General features: G+C 41.3%; 1 protein-coding gene across 2 annotated transcripts in view; it reads left to right on the forward strand.

Moving 5' to 3' along the window:
* The window catches only part of spata20 (spermatogenesis associated 20), a 57,001-nt gene that overhangs the window by 30,249 nt on the left and 4,515 nt on the right, over positions 1-22,237 (forward strand). For both annotated transcript variants that reach the window (XM_076887260.1, XM_076887259.1), the window contains one exon: positions 3,131-3,211. In XM_076887260.1, coding sequence (XP_076743375.1) covers positions 3,131-3,211 — 81 coding nt within the window. The remainder of the gene's footprint in view (positions 1-3,130; positions 3,212-22,237) is intronic.

Consider the following 22,237-nt stretch of genomic DNA (forward strand, 5'->3'; position numbering starts at 1 on the left):
GCATTTAAAGTGCCACTGTTGATTGGTGTTAGCCAAAGACAGTTGTCCTAAAAGCCAGGTTGGCTTGGAGAGCAGGTGTTTGCCAGGCTGCCAGCCCAAATTGATTTTTGCATCCACCCACTAAAGGCAAAGGTTTCTGCTTGAATGATGTATTGTGCAAACACAGTTTGTCATGCAATTTGCATTTAGCGGTAAACAAAAACTGAAGAAAATGATGTGGCATAGCAGAAACAAAAGCTGAACAAGAAGCTGGTGAAACAGATTTAACTGATTCTCTTGTATACTCAGTAACCATGCAGTAAAGTGAACGTGAATCAGTATGAAACTATTCCACTACATCTCTCCACAGCACTGCAAATAAAGTTTTATTGATTGATGATGTTTGCATATTTGGGTAATAAAGTTCTCTCTTTAGTTGGTCAAACTACAGATGCCATGAAGCAACCAGAGCCTAAAGTCATGTCTGTTTGTTAACTTTTTTTATAATAACAAATATTGCAAAAAGTGAAAGACAGAGATAACGTATACTATTCCTTCCGATTGCAAATCACAGCAAGCAGCCCTACTGTACTGTACTTTACTGTATTGTGTTTCAGCCATTCCTAAACTTCCACGGCACAGTTTGAAATGGGACACACAAAACTTTTAGTCACTCTGATCGTCTCACAAATGAAAAATGAAACGTTTCCTGTGCGTGTTTTGTCATTCATTTGTTTTAATCTTAGTTTTTCTTTCCAAATTAAGTTTCCTGGTTACTATGAAATGTGAGATGAGTTCAAGATCAGGAAATGGTCTGAAAACCTGAATAATAATAATAATAATAATAATAATAATAATAATAATAATAATAATAATAATAATAAAAAATAAGTTATTTTGAAACCCCTTAAACCCTCAGAAGTTCTTTAGAATCCCAAAACTTTTAAAATAAAAATGTGTTGATTTTGAAACCAATCCTAAAGGATTTTATCCTGTAGGGTTAAATAATAAGTGCATCTAATTTTATAAAGTTATCAAACAGGATTAAGTTGTATAAAAGTCTAAAAGGTGTGACTTTTAAAACGATGCTTTTCTGTGCACTTGAAATGTAATTTGTTTGAAAGAATCAAATATATTTTTTTAGGTATTTATTGTAAATTATGCTGCGCGGCCCACCTGGATCAGTTTGTGACCCACATTTACGTTATCACTGTTAAACATCTGTTACTGAACAAAAAAAAAAAAAAAGTTACGATTTTTGTTCCCTGAAATCAAAACGATTTTTCATTTAATGAAAAAAGATAGCAGGGAGCTTTTTAGTTCAGTCAAGTCCATTTTGTTTTTATATCACATTTGTGTCTGCTTTTAAAGTAATAAGTAACATTGTGTTCAGAAGTTGTTTTTGTATTGTAAATCAGTTTTTGATTGATCTCAGCTCCTGGCAACTAATTTCTTAGTCGACTAAATGAGGGGCTGCACAGGAGTGTGCGTGTGGTGTAGGGCTGCAACTATTCCTCAGCATAATCGACGACATCGCCTGCGCAGAAATTTATTGTCGACGCATCAGACGCTAGTACCACGTAAATGTGTTTTTGTAACTGACCGCAAAACAAGGAGGACGGAAGAAAATGGAAATGAGAGATTAAGATAAACATTAAATGTAGATTGTGCAAAGTGGAGATTTCCTCCCACAACAGCACTACCGCAGTGCGTGATTAGCGCCCGCACCCTGGAGCTGTGACGCCAGGTCTGAATGGGTCCGTTTTAGAAAGTTAAAGAAAAAGGCAAATTAGATCACTACATGAATAATCTTTAGTTACAGCCCTGCTGTGGTGGGTGAAACCTTTCTCCCTCCTTTGTCCGATCAGACTATCAAACCAGCTTGACTAGCAGTGACTTAAATAAAGGATCAAGCCTAGATTTACAGATTTATGGGGGTTTCTACAGCGATCTTGGGGCTGCAGCTCCATCTGGTGGCTCATGGATGCATAACCTTTACGACACAATAAATTGCTGGCATCGATTGAAATGTTAACAATTAGATTAAATGAGCAGAATGTCTGGTACCAACCAGCAGCGACAGTTAGTCATCTAGTCAAGTAGTCACGCACATCCTTAAGCTGAGGAAGTGTTCTAAATCAAATGAAGGATGAAAAATCTTTCACTTTATATATAATGAAACTGGGATGTATGAAAGTTTTGCAGTAATTAAAAAAATAAGAATTTTTTTAAACAATGTTGTATTTCTTTTGCTTCATTGGTAAACCTCGATCCCAGTAATAATCATGAGTTAGACTGTCAACAAAGTGGCTGTGTGTGTAATTTACTGACTAATGAAAGTGGAGTTAGAGCCAAGTAGCCTTCAATATCCTCACCATTCACAATATTTATGTCCTGTGCTGTTTCTCCTCTCGCTGCTACTTTTTCATTATTAACTTGGAAGCTCAGCGCCCATCATATAAACCCTGTTTGGATAAACATTTGTTTACAAGAGTCCTCCTTAAGCAAGCAGCTAATTTGTTGATACATATTTTTCACCCCATTTCATGGCCCGTAGGTCATCTGAGGACAGCACCTCTCTAAGCTCCCTGCACATCTAATCCCTGGACACACAGACTCTTAATCATTTTCCCCTGTTTTTAAACAGGACTTGTGCATTTAAGGGATTATTTCAGCTGTTCAGTTATGTAACTGCTTTGAAATATTAACACCCTCAGTTTAGCCTGAAACCACCAAAACTAGCAGGCACAGCAGGAGTTAGCCCAAAGTTTCTGTAACACTCAAAGAAAATTTTAAGTTTGAAAGCGTGTGAGAGAAGGGAATAACAGGAGCCTAAAACAGGATTAGTTAGGGGTTTGTCTGTCATAGATGACAGGGTGACAGGTCAGGGTAACAGTGCGAGGGTAACAAACTGAGAAGTAAAGCAGGGGAAGGCAATCCCAGAGAAAACACCTGCCTCCCTTGTTAGTGCTACAAATACAGTACTGACCTATATCACTTCCTCTCCATCTCCTCGTCCCACGTGTCACCTTTCCCCCCCATTGCTTTGGTCTTATTATACTTCTTTCCTCTTTCTTCCTTCTTCTTTCATCCACATAATCTTTTTTTCCTCACCCTCCCTCTTCTATTTTTTTTTATTTATCTTTTTTAGATTGTGATCTGTGGCCAGAGGGATGCTCCAGATACCACAAGTCTCCTAGCAGCAGTCAAGTCCCTCTTCCTCCCGTATAAGGTAAGCTTTCAACATCATGTTTGATTGAAAGTGATGCATCATTTCGACAAACTGAGAAAAATATATCACCAATCGCTAAAGCAAAGATCAGCTTTCAGCTTTGTAGACGCATGCTGATTTACTCCAGCGTCAGTGTCTTTAAGGAGGCAGCAGATTTGCACTAACCTTCTAAACGTGCACACACACTGACACACAGAAGCAGAGTGAGCCCAACGTAGAACAGCGCCTGTGGCGTTGGCTGATTTAAGTGTGGTTTTTTAAAGGTCAGCCTGAGCTTCTCTCTTTTCCACTCCTCAGTGTAATAACTTCCCAGCTATCTCTTTGGGGGCATTAGTTGACCTTAAAGCCCGTTGCTGACATTGAAAGGCCCAGTAGGTCTAAATCTTAACTCTGCAGTCGGTGAAGGCCTTACTTGTCTTCCTGCTAGCCCTGATGGAGGCTGGTAGTTAAGAACTGGACAGCTGTCAGTCTGAGTCAGTCTTAAATTCACTGTGGCTAGCCAACATTTTTCAGTGCTTTCAGACAAAAAAATGTTTCTCTGTGTTTCACACTAAATATAATAAATGTTAAAAAAACAACAACAGCATAAATTGTATATAATGGCAGGTTACCCGTGGTGAAAATCCAGTGTGGGAGTGCCTTTAACCTGCTTTCTTTGTAAACTGAACATGTTAGAGTAAAACCTAAAAGATTGTCAAACAAGCACCAGAGGTTTCCAATTTGTGAGCGTTAAAAAAATGTCTTTTTTAGAAAATTTTGACACAAAAGGAAACAAAGCTAGAAGATGAGCCAGTAACAGAATGTAGATAAAAGAGACCTTTTACTTACTGTAACTTGTTTATCAAAAAAATACATAAAAAATCTCAGGTGAAAATACTAGTTTCTAGTATTCTGTGTCATTCTGTGGGGGGGGGTGGGTGTAATGAAATTGAAAATTTCATGTGACTATTTGCCTTTACGTCTGATGTGGTCAGATCTGAGTTGACTTAAAAAGGCCATGCTTTCACACATGCCTGTGATTTGGTGCCAGCCTCTATCTCAGAACATCTTGACAGCATGGAAGAAAAATTTCTGCGTGGCTTTGACTTTGAGAGGGTGAGGTCGGAGACAGTCACTGTCTGTTATGGATGTTAAGGTCCAGAGTGCATCCACAGGAAAGCTCCTTGGTGTTGTAGCTTTCTGCTGCTTTTGTCACTTTGTGGGTTGAATCAGCGGTCTCCAACCTTTTTTGCACCACGGACCGGTTTATGCCCGACAATATTTTCATGGACCGGCCTTTAAGGTGTCGCGGATAAATACAACAAAATAAAACTAGTACCGGTACCGAAAAAAAGAAGATTTATTCATAACACACGTGAAAAGACCAAGGAAAACCGAGTTAACGATAAAAACGATAAAATAACGCTGAAAACCGATAAAAACCCTGAAAACCATACATTTCACACCTGAGCCTCAACTCTCGTGGCCTGGGACCAAACGACTCACGGACCGGTCCGAGGCCCGGGGGTGGGGGACCGCTGGGTTAAATTGTAAAAAGAATCTTTACAAGCTTGTTGAGTAAGTGAAACTCAACAAAGAAAGGGCTCCAGCACAGATTCACAGCTCTCACTATAACACTTCTCTTTAAATTCACTTATTTGCCCAGCTTGCAACCAGAATTAGACTACTAAATTAAAGCAGTGATTGTCCACTCCATCTCTCGCCCTGTCTTTTCTCACACACACACACACACACACACACACTCCACACTGCCCTACTGAAATATAGATGAGTTGTGCAGTATCAGGCAGTGGCTGCAGTAACATCAAGCCATTCCAGATCCCCGCAGAGAGACACAGATCAGGACCGAGCTGGATGGAGCCATTATCAGGATGGATGTATTATTAAGGCTTGATGTACACTGTGTACTGTCACATGCTCAGCCATGTTATATTCAGGGTAATGACAGTGATTTCTCTGATGGGGTACTGTCTCAGTCAGGAGAAATGGTCACATCAATAATAAAGACAGGTTTATTTTCAAGTTGGGTTCATTTAAATGAGAAAGTTGGTCATGAAAAATTTAGTTTTTATTGCTCATTGATTTTACGCTGCAGCCCCTCAGAATGGTAACCACGTCATGTCAGTGCAGCTGTGATCGGCCCATTCGGTGGTGTCATTTCCTCCTGTGCAATTCCAGCTTCTCTTTCTGTCACCATTTTTTACCCCTTAGCCACGTAAGGCTGATGGGGTATCATGGTCACCCCACCGGGTGGGTGGATAAATGCTGGCAGCAGCAGTGACTATGTAGGCTAAATTGTAGCCTCGTATTGTAATCGCGCATGAGGAGGCCATCTCACAGACGAGCCCTTGTGTAGTGACGTATGAGAAATTTGTCCCTGTTTGTTTGTTTTTCTTGTGTAAAATGACTCAGCTGTCACTCCTGTGCTCTTCAGCACACTTCAAGTTTTTCATTGACAAAAATGCCCGGTGGGGAAAAAGTTAAGGAGATGAGATAATCGAGAAGCTCCGCAAATGCACTGTCAAATTACACTGTGATTCAAAAATCAATCCAACACTTGGAAATGTCCTACTTTATACAGAGAGGTGAACCAGGAGCCTTCTTGTTGTGAGGCAGTAAGTGATCAGCACTACACCACTTAGAGTAAAAGAATAAAATGTTCTTTGGACTGAAAACAGTAATATGGTTAAAAAGAATACAGAAAAGAAGTAGAAACATTATAGTCGAGGAAATTTTATGTATTTATTTTTTATCTCGAAGACATGGAATAGAAAAAAAGAGGCTTCACTGGTATCTTGTTAGATACTGAATGTAAAGATGGAACAGTTTACAGTATAACTGTGCATTTGTGCTTTTAGAAGCAAAGAAACAAAGACTCCTGGAGTCTGTTTGAGTGACACGTCAGATACAGATTTTGTTCTAATGAGCCTTCAGAGTGAGATGAAGGGGGAGGCTGAGAGGGAGTAAATGAGGCAGAGGACAGAGTGTGTGTGCACATAGTATCTGTGTGTGTCCAGATATAGTGGCAAGAGCCAACTTTAGTGGCAGTAGAAGCTGTCTCAGCCAGGATGAGATTTGATGGTCCTGCACAACAATAAACATGCACATAAACCTATTTTTGGAGATGAGACATCACACTTTGAGAGGAATGGCATCACTGCCTACAGCAGATGTAAAATACACTCACGGACTTTCTGATACAGTTTGTTCACAAGCAACACTTGGAGCACATAAACACATTCTGGGAGATACACAGTTTCACATGCAAATATAAGATAAATAAGTGAGGACAAAAGTTCACATGTACGTGATGTGATTACAAACTAGAGGAAGGGAAAAGGAAGAAATTAAGAAAAAATAAAACTGTGCTCAAGCAGTTCGCCTGTTAATTGATTATCAAGAAATTTAATCAGCAATTTAATCAGCAGCATAAACAGAGAAGCCCACACCTCTCCCTCTCCCCAGCCACCTCCTCCAGCTTGTCCGGGGTAACACCAAGGCGTTCCCAGGCCAACCGAGAGAGAGATATAATCTCTCCAGCTTGTCCTGGGTCTGCCCTGGGGCTTCCTCCTGGCTGGGACATGCCCAGAACACCTCACCCAGGAGGCGCCCAGGAGGCCGCCTTATGAGATGACTGAACCACCTCAACTGGCTCCTTCCAATGTGGAGGAGCAGCGGCTCTACTCTGAGCCCCTCCTGGATGGCTGAACTTCTCACCCTATCTCTAAGGCAGAGGCCAGCCACCCTTCGGAGGAAGCTCATTTCCGCCGCTTGTATCCGCGATCTTGTTCATTTGGTCACTACCCACAGGTTGTGACCATAGTTGAGGGTAGGGGTGTAGAACTACTGGTAAATTGAGGGCTTCGCTTTATACTCAGCTCTCTCTTCAACATGATGGACCATCAATCTCCCGCTCCCTTCTCCCGTCACTCGTGAACAAGACCCCGAGATACTTAAACTCCTCCACTTGGGGCAGGAACTCGTCCCTGACCCGGACTGGACACTCCACCCATTTTCCGGCTGAGGACCATGCCCCCAGATTTGGAGGTGCTGATTCTCATTCCCACCACTTCACTCTCGGCTGCAAACTGTTCCAGTTTAATGGTTCAGTGTTTAGAATAATGCTTATTTTATAGTGAACCTTTGTGAAGCCCTTCACTGCTGTTAGAAACCAGCTTTTTTTAGCGCCTTTCCACTTACTTTTAACATAGCTTTCCTTCTGATTGGTTACATTTTTTAAACAGAGGGATTGAGCAGCAGATGGGTGTGGATTTAGTGCTGACGTACTAAATAACTCTGAACGTAAAGCCTTAGTTTTGGCTTTACAGGGGTTACTTTATCATATGCTTAAATATGGCTTGAAACTTTAGCCATGTCTAATTTGAGCATCCAATTTAACAATCCAATCCAATTTTATTTTTTTTAAAAAGTTGACAAAAGTAGTGTTGTGTCGGTCACGAACGAAATGGCTCTTAGTAATAAAAGCATGTATAACTTTCCAAAAGTTAATAATAAATAAGAAGTGCTTGACCTTAGAAGCCTTAGTTGGTAAAAACCTAATTGAACAAATGAATTAAGAATTGTTTGTTCAGTCTTTAAGTTACAGCCCATTTTCACACCAAGCTTATTTATAATGGAAACTAAAAACGCTACGTCCAGATCAACAGAATCAACCTTTGGAGACATTGGACACAGGTCCAGTTTTGGATCATCGCTGGAACTAATTGGTTTTTATTATTGTAATTCATACTTCTCATTAAAGTAAAAAAAAAAAAATTAAGGTCATTCAGACTTTAATGTCACTTGACAAAATATGTAATACTTTTAGGAGCAGGTAGATTTGGAAATCATCAGCACAGAATTGATACCTGGCAAAGTAATAGAATAGAACCCTGTGAAACTGGTTAGATCTAAAGCACTAAAATAATGCTGTCCACAGAGTCATTAGCTAATAAAAGATCATTTAAAAACTCTTAAGAGAAATGATTCTGTTCTGTGAAATGTTTTAAAACCTATGAAATAATAAAAACCTCGACACTTTCTTGGTACACATTCTTTGATCTGTTCCTTTAAAGTAATTCATTTCTGGTAGCAAGAACAAGGAAAAGTAGAAAACATGATCTAAAACAGATAATGTACAAGATGACACGTAAAAACACCAAATGAACTGGAAGGGAATGGGTATAATGCAAGTAAGGGGTAAAGTGCATGATGGAGTCAGCTGGGTGGGTTATATAAGCATCAGGAGTGGGAAGAAATTGAGGGTTGGTAAATGAGATAAAGGGAAGAAGTCGAAGGAAGAGTAAGAGGACTGTGCTCCACGTTACATTAGGTAGCTATGAGCAGAGAACATGTCTAATTTAAATCCAATTACTCCTTGCCTGTTTTCCTGGTTTTAGACCGCCACAAACTAATTGTGGTGAATGAGGTGCTCAGAACTCAACTCATGCTAATCTAGAGCATGCACGCACACACACACGCACATTTTTATTTCTTCACACTTCATTTAAAATACTTACTATTTTAATTCACCGCAAGAGTCTGCACTTCTCAATTCACTCCAGCACTCGGAGCTGCTTCTTCACTTTTTGCTTGTTGGAATCAATTATAGGCCTCCGTTAAACCGAAACATCGCTCTTGATTGTAATTGCTGCAATAAATTGTGGTTAATTTTTCTATTACACAGAAACCTAGCTTGATTAGAGTCGGGTTAGGGTTTGTTGATTGTGTAAGTACAGGAATTGTAGTATGGGATTTGCAATACAAATAGAGATGCAGTCTTTTTTAGCAATTGGGCCTAAGGATAGGGATAGACACTACAGTGTTACAGTGGTGTTTTGTGACATGAATCTTAGTCTTACATTGGTAGGACTAGAAACAGTTTTTCTAGTGTGCCTCCTCTACTTAGGACATGAGGTCTATCTTGTGGAAAATATGTTAACAGTGTGAAAAACACAGGTATAAATGATAAATTGATGGTGGCTAAATTTTCTTCTTCAAAGCCACGTTGGGACTGAAAACACCAACGTGTGGAATTTCTTTGCTCTAAAAGTGTGCAGTCAGAATGTGTTCTCAAAATAAGGCTAATATTCTAACAACACTTGCAAAGTTGTTGTATCATCTTCATGTTAGTGACCTCTGTGAGTCACTGATTCGAAAGCATTACATCCATATTTGCACTCCAATAATGTTCAACCTGTACTGAGTAATTCGCGTCCTTTTTCTTTTACCATGTCTGCATTTGGGCACATTTGTGAGTCAGAATGGTTTAGCGTCTTTTGCAAATCTCCACATAGTAATGCTTACCGAGACTTTTTGTGGTTTATAACAAAGAGATGACATTATCAAAATGATAACATGTTTTACCCAAGAGGCAACGTGTGTGCAAGTGCCAAAAACTGCCACTTGAGCACCTTCAGGATTAAAAAAACATGTTTCAACCTGGTACCAAAAGGTTGTTTTTGTTGATAGTTTCTCCCTTCATAACAATGACAATAATCTATGACTACTGAGTTATTTATTTATTTGTTTAATTCATTTTTTAAACAAATCCACCTGGGTGCTGGAGTTAGACACATAGCTGTGTTTATGGCAGATGTCCTAACAGAGGCAGCTGAAACTAGAAGGTCTTCGCTAGGGTCCATTCACTGCTTTGAGTCATTAAACTAAATTTCTTCACTGTGTTTGTGGCTGATTAAACAGGAGTTAACGTTTATTAGGGCTGATGCAGAGATGAGAATTGTCAAAACAAAGTCCAAAAACACCCACGAGATCGTACAGTTCAAACATACTTGGGGAATTTAACAGACCCAGGGACAAAGGAGAAAAGAGGACTATTTATACACTTGGGGCAAACTAGACATAGGTGTAGAGTAGATGATCAAGGCAATGAGACAGGATGGGGGTTCAAGGTCAAAAAGCCATTATCAACCTGATGAATGTCTCTCTTTAAAATTTTAAGGTTTTATTGCTATAGAGAAAAATGTTTGGTAAGTAAGGTAAGTAAATGCAATTTAGTTCTCTAGGAACATTACTTTTGAAAGAGGGTTGGAATTGTTGAAAGAAAGCTTCATTTTGAACTGTGTGCTGGTTAATCTTGGTGGTTAAAAAAGAAAAATCAAGATTTCTCCATTGGTCTGTCTGATCAGCATTTTTAGAATACATTTCTAGAAAATGGAATACATTCAACACTAAACATGAAGATTTACATTCATCAAGCTGTGATCTCAAGGCTGCTTAGTAATGTAAGCAACAAAGCATGTTGGCAGTGGCATTGATAGTGGTTCAAATTATGAATTTCTGTCAGCCCAAGATTTACACATGATCTTTTATGAGTTGAATAATGCTTTACAAGAACTGTAATTCCCATTGTGAGTTCCCACTGAGCCCGACTGTGTCTTGTCAGCTCTGCTTATTCATCAGCCTTCCCCCCAGAAAACTAGCCAAGTAACTTTGTGTAACTCTATTATAAGCAAACTGTCACAGAGAGCAATAGAGTTGCTGTTCCTCTCTCGAGTGTATTTAAGTAAAAACTTCAGCAATATGTGTCCCATAATCTGGAAAGTGTTTGTGGCACGTCTTATGGAGGACTGTAAAATGTGAGCGTTAGAAAATATGCTTAGGACAGAGAGATTTTTTATGGTTTAAGAAATACCATGTAAGAATTATTAAATGGAATTAAATGTAGATGGATATATTTCGCATTCCCTGTGCCTTTCGAAAGACGAGAGTGAGGCAGAGAGAATAGGACAAATCGTAGAGTAGAAGGATGGACCGTGGCCTATTAAGAGGAGAGTCCTTTTGAAAATGTCTGCGAACAACTGGGAATCCCTAACAAGACCTTAGAGACATGGGGGAACAGTTAGCAGGGTGATATGGAGTGTGAGTAGAGAAAGGGAAAGGAGGGGATGGGTGGAGATAAGAGACAGTATCTACTAGCCAACTTGCAATGGTAACACGACTGTAAAAAAGAGGATTAGAGTTAGGCATGCCCAGGGTCCTCAGTGATCTTTAAGCTCCGTTGTTTCACTCTGTGTCCTGTTGTGTCTCTTTGTTTCGCTGAGCCTCGGTCACTCATGAAAGCTCCTTAAAAGATTGCATATGTCCGCTAAGAATTGTTTCTTCTGTTCTGTTAAACAGACTCATACTTGTAGCAACTTTCTGCTCACTTTGACCACTCAAAGTGCTTTCTACCACAAGCCACTTAAAAACACACAATTTCAGTGCTTTTATTTATTCCTAAGCACTTTTTAGCCAACATTTATAGTCTAATGGATGCGTCAGAGGCAACATGGGCATCTTCAGCGTCTTCGACATGTAAAGCCAGGAATCAATCCACCTCCTGATTGTTCGGCAACTCTCTCTACCACCTGAGCCGCCAATACCTTGATGACCTGTTAAGCCCAGTAACCATCCAGAGTAGAAAACAGTCTGACTGACAGGTCTGGGAAAGGCCCCAGATGGCCCCAGATGGTTCATGTAGAGGAAAAGTGCATTTCATGCTTACTTTAATGCATTCAGGTAGCCACTTATCCTCTTTTTCCTGCTTTGTCTCTGCTATTTTGCAAATGAACATCCTTTAGATATTCAGTTTCACATTACATTCACCTCCTTCCATTCTTCTAATATTTGTTAATCTAAAGCATTACACATTCATCCATTAAGTGAATGTTACTTTTTTTTTTCTTTTCATCTTCATAAAGCAACGGTGAAGCTGCATGTACACTCATGATTCAGCAGAGTTGACAGCTTTAGTGGCATGTGTGCGATATAATCCTCTGCCCGTGGTATCTTGAGTGCTGTAGCCATGCTTGATGCTTCGTGCTTGTCCATATCTCAGCTCAGTAAATATCCTTATGCTGTGTGTGGATACACATTTACACATACATAAATACAGGCATTTTGCAACTGTATATCCCTTTGGGTCATTCTTTCCCTCTCTATAAGCTGTGAAATTCTTTCTCATGTAATCACAGGTGTAGCAAGATGAAAAATTTTTTTTGTTTGATCGTTCTTATGCTTGTAAAAAGATTTTTCCCACAGTTGTGGACAGAAGTTTGCATATATATATTTAATACTTTCTTTGAACTTTTTTTTTCTTTCCAAAGAATTACCTTTAAAAAAAACAAGTATTGTGTTCACAAGTTTGAATTTATTAAGAATTTCCTCTAATGCACACAAGGTCAAAACTATACTTACATGTTCAAATATATACATGCAATTTCACTCATATTTGGTTAAATCTCCCTTAGCAAGTTTTACTTTGACACTTGATACCCATCAGTGTATCTTTCCTGTATTGAAATAAAACTCAAGATTTGCTTTTGTCTTGGAAAACTCGCAGCATAAATTTAACTTCTGAGATTTTTTTTGAGTAAATGATTCCTCTACACAGCATGCTACGACAAAATGTAATAATTTTAGTTAAAGTTTCCAAACCTGGAACTAGGTAGACTGCAATACAGTTGCAGACTAAAGCTGACAAACACATCTTGTTTGGTGTTACTTACACTCTCCTTTTGTAGTCTAGGTTAGTTTAAATCAATCAAAAATAATGTTTTGAAATGTTGTGCTGAAAATGCTACAACTTTGTGTGTCCCATGCCTCCATATTGGTGACCCTACCTTGAACACGCATCGAACCATGGAGTTCGCCCTGGACGGCCAGCTACTGCCGGCCCTCTAGCTCCTGCTGTGGCTATGTTTGCTGTGGCTACGTTTGCCGTGGCGCTCCAGTTGCTGGACTTCTGGCTCCACGACCCCTCGTCATGGTTTGTCCGCGTGGAGGCTCAGTTTGCTCTCCCCGGCATCTCGGCTGACGACACGAAATTTCATCATGTGGTGGCATCGTTCAACCTGCTAGCCACCCGCCGTGCGATGGCCCTCCTCCGGGACCCGCCCGTGCAAGGGAAATATGTCGCCCTTAAGGACCTACTCCCGCGGCGATACACCCTCTCCGGTGCGGAGCAAGCCAAGAAACTTCTTTCCCTCTCCAGGCTGGGCAGAGGCACGGCTCTTGAACTCACGGAAAACATGTTGTCCTTGCTCGGTTCGGACGACGGAGGATTCCTTTTCGTCCATCTCTTTACCAGACAACTGCCTGTCACTGTGAGAACTGGCCTCGCCAGCTCCCCGTTTCTAGCGGCGCAGGAGTACCGCTCCCTGGCTGAAGAGGCAGATCGCATCCTGCTGGTTTCCCACACATTTGGAGTGCATGCCTCGGCCGTGGATCTGCCGGCGACACCCCCAACAGCCTTCTCCAGAGCGGACAAGCTGGCACTAACGGCAGGAACCGCTACACACCGCGGGAAAGATTTTTGTTTCTACCATCAGCGTTTTGGCGCCAGAGCGCGTTGCTGCCTGCCGCAGTCGCTGACGATATGGAAAGGCTGCTCTTCATTGAAGACTCACGCTCCGGGCGCTGTTTTCTGCTGGACTCTGGCTCCCAGAAGAGCCTCATCACGCCCACCGCCGCGGACCGCTTAGCAGCAGGCCACGGACTGCAGCTGATTGCGGCTAACGGTTCTCCTATTGCAACTTATAAAGAAAGACGAGCCTCATGCTGGAAGACACGCCGGTGTGGGATGGCGGTCCGCGTTTGCTTTGCGACGTGTCTATGGGTCGCCCGTGCCCCGTCGTTCCCCTTTCGTGGCACCGTCGTGTTTTCGACTCCATCCATGCTCTCTCTCACCCGGGCTTACAGGCTTCGGTCAAGCTGGTAAGCGACAAGTTTGTTTGGCCGGGCCTGCGGAAAGCGGTAAAGAATTGGGCTGCTGCGTGTGTTCTGTGCTAACGCTCGAAGGTCCACAGGCACACTCAGGTGCCCCTCGGACCATGTGCACGACAATTTGGTCGGACCACTCCCACAGTCACAGGGTTTCACACACCTTTTGACTGTGGTGGATCGCACCACCAGGTGGCCAGGGGTGGTTCCCCTGGCTTTCACGACAGCAGAGGTGGTGGCCAGGGGGTTTCTTTTGGATTTTGGGGGCCGGCAGGAGGTAGTTTCAGTGGACCAACTTAAGCCTGCACACATTCTGCAGGATGCGCCTGTGGTGCCAGCCCTCCGCCGCAGCCGCCCACCTGCTGCCGGAACGTTGGACTCTGACCCTCCCTCTGTGATCCCACCGTGCCCGTCGGCGCTTGTCCGGCAAGCGGAGGGTTCGGCCTGTCCTTCCCGGCCTGGTGAGCCCACAGCCAGTTCTCGGACTCCGCGTTTCAGTCGTTCTGGACATTTGATTAAGCCCCGGGTCCTGGACTAGTGGACTGTTTGTTTGGGTGTTCGGGGGGCTGGGCATGTGTGGCAACCCACTAGAGGGCTCTACTCACACCCAAGCTTGGCGGTGGTGGATTTAAGTAATAATACATTTTTACATTTTTAAAAAAAACTCAAAAGCCAGTTTAAAAAACTTAATATCACATTTTTACAGTGTATTTCTATTGTGATATCATTTTTATTTTAATTATTTAAAAAATACATCATCTGTGGTAGCATGTATAGATATGAAAAAGTAGCATTTCAGCACAACATTTCCAAACATGAAAACTCAATCTTTCATGTAAACTTTTGAAAGGAACAGTAGAAAACTGCTTTAACGAAAGTTTGTGTGCCCATAAATAGTTGGAAGCACTCTAAGCTGAGCCAACATCTCCCTGGCAGTCAAAGGAAGGAAAGCAGTTCTGAGCATTTTGTTCATTGACAGTGCCAAGAATCAATTTGCATTTAGTGGAGAACTGTGTTGAAGAAAATCCTGCATCAACATTACTCCGAACTGCAAGCAAATTCTCTACAAGCAGTTCAGTCTTAGTCTGTCTCTTTCAGATAATTTATTTTCAAAGCAACAATTTGGATTTTGTTCCTGTTGGCTGCCTGTGTCTCCTTCCTGTACTGGTGTACTTCTTCATCTGCCTCAGCCAGTATCATGTAATTTTCACTTGGATCTCTTATCTGAAACTGATGAATGGTATCTAGTATCTGGACCTTGTAACATTCTATCGAGGAGGCAAGGCAAGTTTATTTCTTTAGCACATTTTAACAGCAAGGCTATTCAAAGTGCTTTACATAAAATTTCAAAAGACATCAAAGGTAATTTACAAAAGCAGCGTAAGAGGATATAAAAGAGCATTTAGACTAGGGATGTCAAACTCATTTTCCATTGAAGGCCACTTTGATCGCCGAGTGAAACATACATTGTGTAAAGACATTTAACTACACATTTAACTACACATTTAATTCCTGAGACATCTTACTATAAAATAAAGAAGTTCAATTTCAGTTTTTCTACACGATAAATATCTAAAAATACAGAAAAGATTCTGGCAGCTCACTGCCCAGACTGTCCCATATTTATAGAACTTACAGCTTATTGATTGATGAAAGTTTTCTTGTTTTAATTGAAACTTCTATGGTAGAAAGTAAAAAAAACAGGAACTTTTCTGTCATTTAATTGTTTATCTGTTACTTAACTACTTTGGTGTAGTAAGAATGGCTATAGAGAAGATTTTTATCAGTTGTATAACTTCTAAAACTTTCTGCCCTCTTCATATTTTCCTTGCTTGCTGTCCTTGTCCTTGCTGGGCTGATTGTGGACCCTGGGCCTTATGTTTAACACACTTGATTAGACATTAAATTAGCTATATAAAATTAAAACAGTCAGTTTGTGAAGTTGCAAGAAGAATGAAGTAGTTATTAGTACTAAAGTTAGAAATTAGTAGTTATTTTCTTTAACCCTCTAGGGTCGACGGATGCACAAGTGCGTCAAAATCACATGACCAATTTAAGACAACAAGATGGAACGATGCACAGCCTCCATTTCAACTTGTCAAAAGTGTGGACTGCAAACTATATACCAGTTTTTGAATTGTGTTGATAGGCCATGTAAAACGAGAGTTATGATAAAAGAAAAATACACGCTATCTTTGTGTCTGAATAAAATGGTATAAACAGTGTTTTCTAAGGACAGTGCTAGCAACCACTCTCCCCTTTGGAGCAAAAATTTTTTTTTTAAAGAAAAACACCCCTTTCCTATTGGTGTTAAAGTGTACCATGTCAACGAATCACAAAATTATATGTGGCATTTGGTTGTTTAGGAAGAGGGGGTAAGTTTTAGGAATGACACCAGATATGAGGTATGAGGGCTGTGCTGAAGAGAATGATACCAAACAAAGCAAGATGAACAGTTTTTAAAGGTGAAATATAGAAGTAAAATCAAAAGTAGTCAAAAACGGCCAATTATACCCTGGACCCCAGAGGGTTAATAACGCTTGAATAATTCAGTTCTGCTCACATTTTTTACAGCAGTATGAAGCTAAAATCTCAGTATACAAAGATATCCTGTAAACAGAATGGTGTTGTTGGAAAGGCTAAGAAAAATAATTGAAAACTCACTTTGTTCATTTTGTGCTGAAATTAAAAGACATACAAATATGTTCTAGCTGATCAATCTTTCACACACAGAGCTAGTATCCATACACGTGCTGAAATTCACACAATTTCCCATAGTGAATTAGAAAGAAGCAAAATTTTAGACCTTATTTCCAATTCTGGCCCACTGTACGACTGAGAGCTAATGAAACACCTCAGATGGAGTCCAGCAGTCTTTCATCTCACACATCCAGTTAGTGGCTAGTGGTTCTCAGGGGCACAGATGTACTGTTCATCTGCCTTCCAGTGACCCTGAGTGTAAAGCCACCTGAAACAAGAGCCAAGCTCTCTGTCAAGGATTAAATTAGTTACATCTGACAAGAATCTAGATTTCTTTTGGTTCAAAAAAAAGTTCATCTCTATTATTTTTTCTGCTTTTGCAAAAGCAAAACAGAATGTAAATCTTTTCTTATGAGTCGATATTGAGTATTGACAAAGGCCGATTATGATAATATAATATTTTTATTATAATTATTATTATATAATAATAATTTGCAGACATCTGTAGTATTCTGATTGATAATAATAATAATAATGGATTGGATTTATATAGCGCTTTTCAAGGCACCCAAAGCGCTTTACAATACCACTATTCAACAACCACATATTGTTGATGTAAGTTGATACAGATTTGAGCAGGTAAAATTCACCACAATATGCTTTGTTTAATCTATAAATATAATAATTTACAGTATATTAGAATAACCTTCAGTACACTTTTGATCAGGATATGTTTTTCAGTGCACACATAAACAAATATGTTGGACTGATTATCTCTATGCTGGACTATTGATGTTTGTTATTATCAGGTTTTATCGATCTTATAATTCCCTAAAAAGCCCCCAGCTTTGAGAGGATGAGAGTTCATTTTGCTTGTTTCTGTTTTCTCCCATATTAGTTTCTTGTCATTGGCTCCCAGTTAAATCCAGAATTGAATTCAAAATCCTTCTCGTCACATACAACATCTTGAATAATCAGGTCCTGTCATACATGCACATGATCCTAACAGAGCACTCTGGTTCCCAGAGTTTCTAAAAGTAGAGCCTTCAGCTGTCAGCTCCTCTCCCATGGAACCAGCTCCCAGTGTGACACCCTCTCTATTTTCAAGATTAGGTTTTTTTGATAGAGCTTGTAGTTGGGGCTAGATCAGATGTCCCTGAACCATCTTCTAGCTATGCTGCTTCAGGCTCAGAATGCTGAAGGACTTAATAGGATACACTGTGCACTTCTTCTCCGCTCACCTTTTTTACTCTTCACATATTTTTACGCCACTGCAGCATTAATTGTAGTCTCCTCTCTCCCTCACCCTGCTTTGTCCCGTCTCCCTATGTTGTGGTTTCATTTGTCTTCTCTTTTTCGTATCGTTTTCCTCTTACCCCCCCAACTGGTCACAGCAGATGGCCCCTACCTGAGCCTGGTTCTGCTACTGTTGAAATGGGGCCGTCTGATTGTTGAGGTTTTGTCTGTCTTATTGTTGGGTCTTTACCCTACAATAAAAATCGCCTTGAGGCGGCTTTTGTTGTGAATTCGTGCTATATAGATAAACTTCAATTGAATTGAATTGGAAACTGAATGTAATTAATATAAAGACAGGATCGAAAACGGAGCGCTCACTGATAACCCAGTTGTTGCAACAGCAAAATATTAAGTTAATTTTAATAAATGAATTATTATAAAGGTAAAACAGTGAAAGTTTGTCATGTCTGCTTTTCCTTCAGTGGACTTGTAGCCTCTCTCATTCACCACCACCCACATTGCTCCACCTCAGTCTGCAGCCCTCCTCGGCTCTGCTCCTCAGGCCTGAAATCAGTTCAGCTGATCTGCTGTGTATTTCACTTTTTTTTGCTCTGATTACTACTTTGGACTCTCTGCTCTGACAGTAGAAATCTGCCCAATTCTCTACACTTCCAGCCCCGGGTCAGCACCGTAGTAACCATTCATCTTTTATCTAACTACAGTGCCCTGTGTATTCATCTATCAATCACATCTAGCTGTCAACAATGCAGGTGTGCTGTAAATGTAAAGTGCAGCATTTTTACAGTGATTTCTGTTGGGGGTCAAATTCTCTTGGCGGCTTTAAGTAGAGGTGTTTGTAATAATTTGTCATTTTAGCCAGCACTAAATGGATAAGTAATGAAGTATGAGATGATGAGTTTTATACACAGCTACATAAATGACCCTCTTGGTGGTTCTAATATTAACCAAACTAAAGCTAACCGTTGCCGTTTCAAACGTGTAGCACCAGGATGATTCTCCACCCGTGTTGTGGAGCCGTGCTTAACATTCTTCTTTAAATGTGAAGTAGGACACTTATGCATTTTGTGATGTCTTTGATATAATGTTCCCCGTTACATTAGTAAGGGAGGACCTTTGATTGGGCCTTTCCATACAACCAGATCTGCTCCACTGTTCCTCCAGAAAGATCACCCAATCGCTGAAATGTTACTGGAGTAATGAACGACATTCTTCCAAAAAGGTAAAGGTGATTCCTCAGAACATCTTTGTATGGATTTACAGTCATCCTTCCTTCTAAGGAGACAGACCCCCACCCCAGCATAACAGAGCCAGAAGATCCTCTCCATACAGGGGTCAAGGGTTCAAGTCTTTTTCCTTCATTAGTCACCCGCCTGTATATCTGGGATATTTCAGACTACTGGCCTCGTCCTTGTATCACTCATATGTCAGATTTTATCGCTTTAGCATTTCTAACTTGGCGTGACTTTTACGACATTAAAAAATGAGAATCTTCTTTCATCTTAAACACAACAGAAGCTGATGAAGTGTGCCGTAGGTGTCAGGGCCTGATTGAAGAGAGAGGCTGTTAATTCTGCTCAGATCCCAAGGCATTCTCACATCTTGCTGCAGACACAGTTTGATTTAGTGAAGAGGGTCCTGTAGAGACTGTCAGCAGCTGAAAACTGATGCCCAGCTTGACAAAAGACAGAACACACTGCCAGAACAGGCTCGCCCACTCATTCTAACTCGGGTCAGACTGTGTGTGTGTGTGTGTGTGTGTGTGTGTGTGTGTGTGTGTGTGTGTGTGTGTGTGTGTGTGCGTGCGTGCGCAGGCTTATTTTGTAGTTTTTTTCCTTATGTCTGTATTCGTAGCTCTTGTGTCAAGTAATGTGCATAATTTTGGACATTAGCTTGATTCTACATTTTCGTGTCAGTCTTTTTAATTCTCTGGATTAAAAAAAAACAAACTGGGAGAACATCAATGATATTGTCACATTTCAGTAACCTGCTGTGAAACTCCTGATATTCATGCACATGATAAGCTGATTTACACCCCCACCACTGCCACCCACCTAAACATTTCTGCACATTTAACACACCCTTCCTTTGACAGCAGTGGTCTTTGTGAGCAGGACAGTGGGAACTCTACACTGTAAAAACTGTTAAGCGTTAGCTTGAAGAAGACAAAACACCTCAAATATGAGGCGGTCCAAAATTTTAATCCATAGGAAAGCCTCAGATCCTCGTCAGAGCCCTTGTGTGTCATAACTGTTTTTGGAAGGATAAGGAAAGCTTCCAGATTCTTGCTTTTAATGTGGTGTAGGTGATCATATTTGGAGTCTGAGTTTAAACTGAATATTAAGCCTTGCATTAAAATGTGCACTTAGTTGAAGTGTGTTAACTGTTCTGGATATTATATAGTTAAGTGTAGAAAAAGGCAGATTTTGATCTCTGTGAAGAGTTTTAGCTCAATCCTGCTTAATGCTCCCAAATCAGCCGAATCCGTTCCCGTTTCTCTGACCTTCTCCTTCCTCTCAAATGTCTCCTGTCCAGTTTTCTTTCTGGCACACTCACCTCCTCTCATCCTTCTCTCTTGTTGAAAAGATAAATAAATGAACCCAAGGGTAAAGTTAAAGTCACTGGATGACTGGTGATATGAGCAGCACACTGTCACAGAATGTACGTAAAAGCGTGAATTTGTCTGTTTCTGTCCTGGGGCAGAAGTCCAGATGTCAGGTTGCAGTGATGACTGAGCAGCACACAGTGAGCATGCATGCATGTGTGTGTGTGCGTGTGTGCGTGCAAGTTGGACAAAACAAAAGTGAGAGGGATGGGGGAAGTAATTCTCTTCACGCTTGACTGCGTGTAGAACTGTGATTGCTCTTCCTCAGGTGTGACAGCGGCTCCTGAAAGCACGCATTCGATGCGATCATTGTGTGAGTTTAGCCCCCAAGTTGTGCGGATGCTAAGTATGATAAAATGATTTCCGAAGCTGCGTGTGTGTTTGCGAGTTGCTGTCAGCACAGGTACGGCATGTTCTTTTTAAATGTCTGAGCTCTTCTGCTTTGGCAGAATGAGAGATGTAGAGTGGGAGGGAGCTGTCAGTGTAGGGACATTTAACGGGTGGGAGGTGTGTGTGTGTGTGTGTGTATTTGTTTCAGGGTTGCCCAGTATGAGGGGATTAACCCTGTGGGAGTTTGCACTCTCATGTGTAGCCAACTGTGCTGTCTGCTACAGCTTCACACACACACACACACACACACACACACACACACACACACACACACACACACACACACACAGACTTTGCGTTCAGTCCGTCACATCCACAAGCCTTCGTGTGTACATTCACACGTAATCTGGATCTGTCTGTCTCTGTTTCTTTGTTTCAGCTACACACACACACACACACACACACACACACACACACACACACACGTGCGCGCGCGTCGTTTCCAGCACCGAGGGGTCTGTGCAGATCGTGTTGTTGTGACACAGACAGACTACTGAGCGACCTTTAAGTTGAGGCCACGTGGCTGGATGTGGTCTGAACCCAGGGAGGGACGGCATGAAGCCAAAAGAAGAATCAAGTCAGGGTGGAAAAGGTTCAGTTTGGCAGGGAAATCCTCCTCTGGTCGCTATGACAACGGTCACACCAATATGAACACACTCCATCATGCTTCTTCCCAGTCTTCCCCTGATTTAATGCCCAAAAATGTTTGTAGACAGCTCTCTCCGGTGCTCGGTGTGATGTTTCCACAGTTTTCTGTTTTTTAGTGCCAAAATTATTTATCATCTGAGCTTCTTCAAACACGTAAGCCTGCATGAATTTTGAGAAGATAAGATGTGGGCAGCATCCTTTCATGCTCCCCTTAAGGAAGAATTTTCTTTACCACACAGCATATTTAGTAATAGACACAGAAGTAGTTCAACACAGCAGCACGGTGGCACGGTGGTTAGCACTGTTGCCGCACAGCAAGAACGTCCTGAGTTCAATTCCAACATCAGGCCGGGGTCTTTCTGTGTGGAGTTTGCATGTTCTCCCCGTGTTTGCGTGGGTTCCCTCCGGGTACTCCGGCTTCCTCCCACCGTCCAAAGACATGCAGCTTGTGGGGATAGGTTAATTGGATAATCCAAATTGTCACTAGGTGTGAATGTGTGAATGAATGTGAGTGTGAATGGTTGTTTGTCCCTGTGTGTTGGCCCTGCGACAGACTGGCGACCTGTCCAGGGTGTACCCCGCCTCTCGCCCTATGACAGCTGGGATGGGCTCCAGCGCCCCCCGCGACCCTGAAAAGGATAAGCGGAAGCGAATGGATGGATGGATGGATTTGAGCGGCGTAATCTATTGATAGTTTTTTGGCTTTT

This window comes from Maylandia zebra, linkage group LG8 (assembly GCF_041146795.1).
Source record: "Maylandia zebra isolate NMK-2024a linkage group LG8, Mzebra_GT3a, whole genome shotgun sequence".
In the NCBI taxonomy this organism is placed as follows: Eukaryota; Metazoa; Chordata; class Actinopteri; order Cichliformes; family Cichlidae; genus Maylandia; species Maylandia zebra.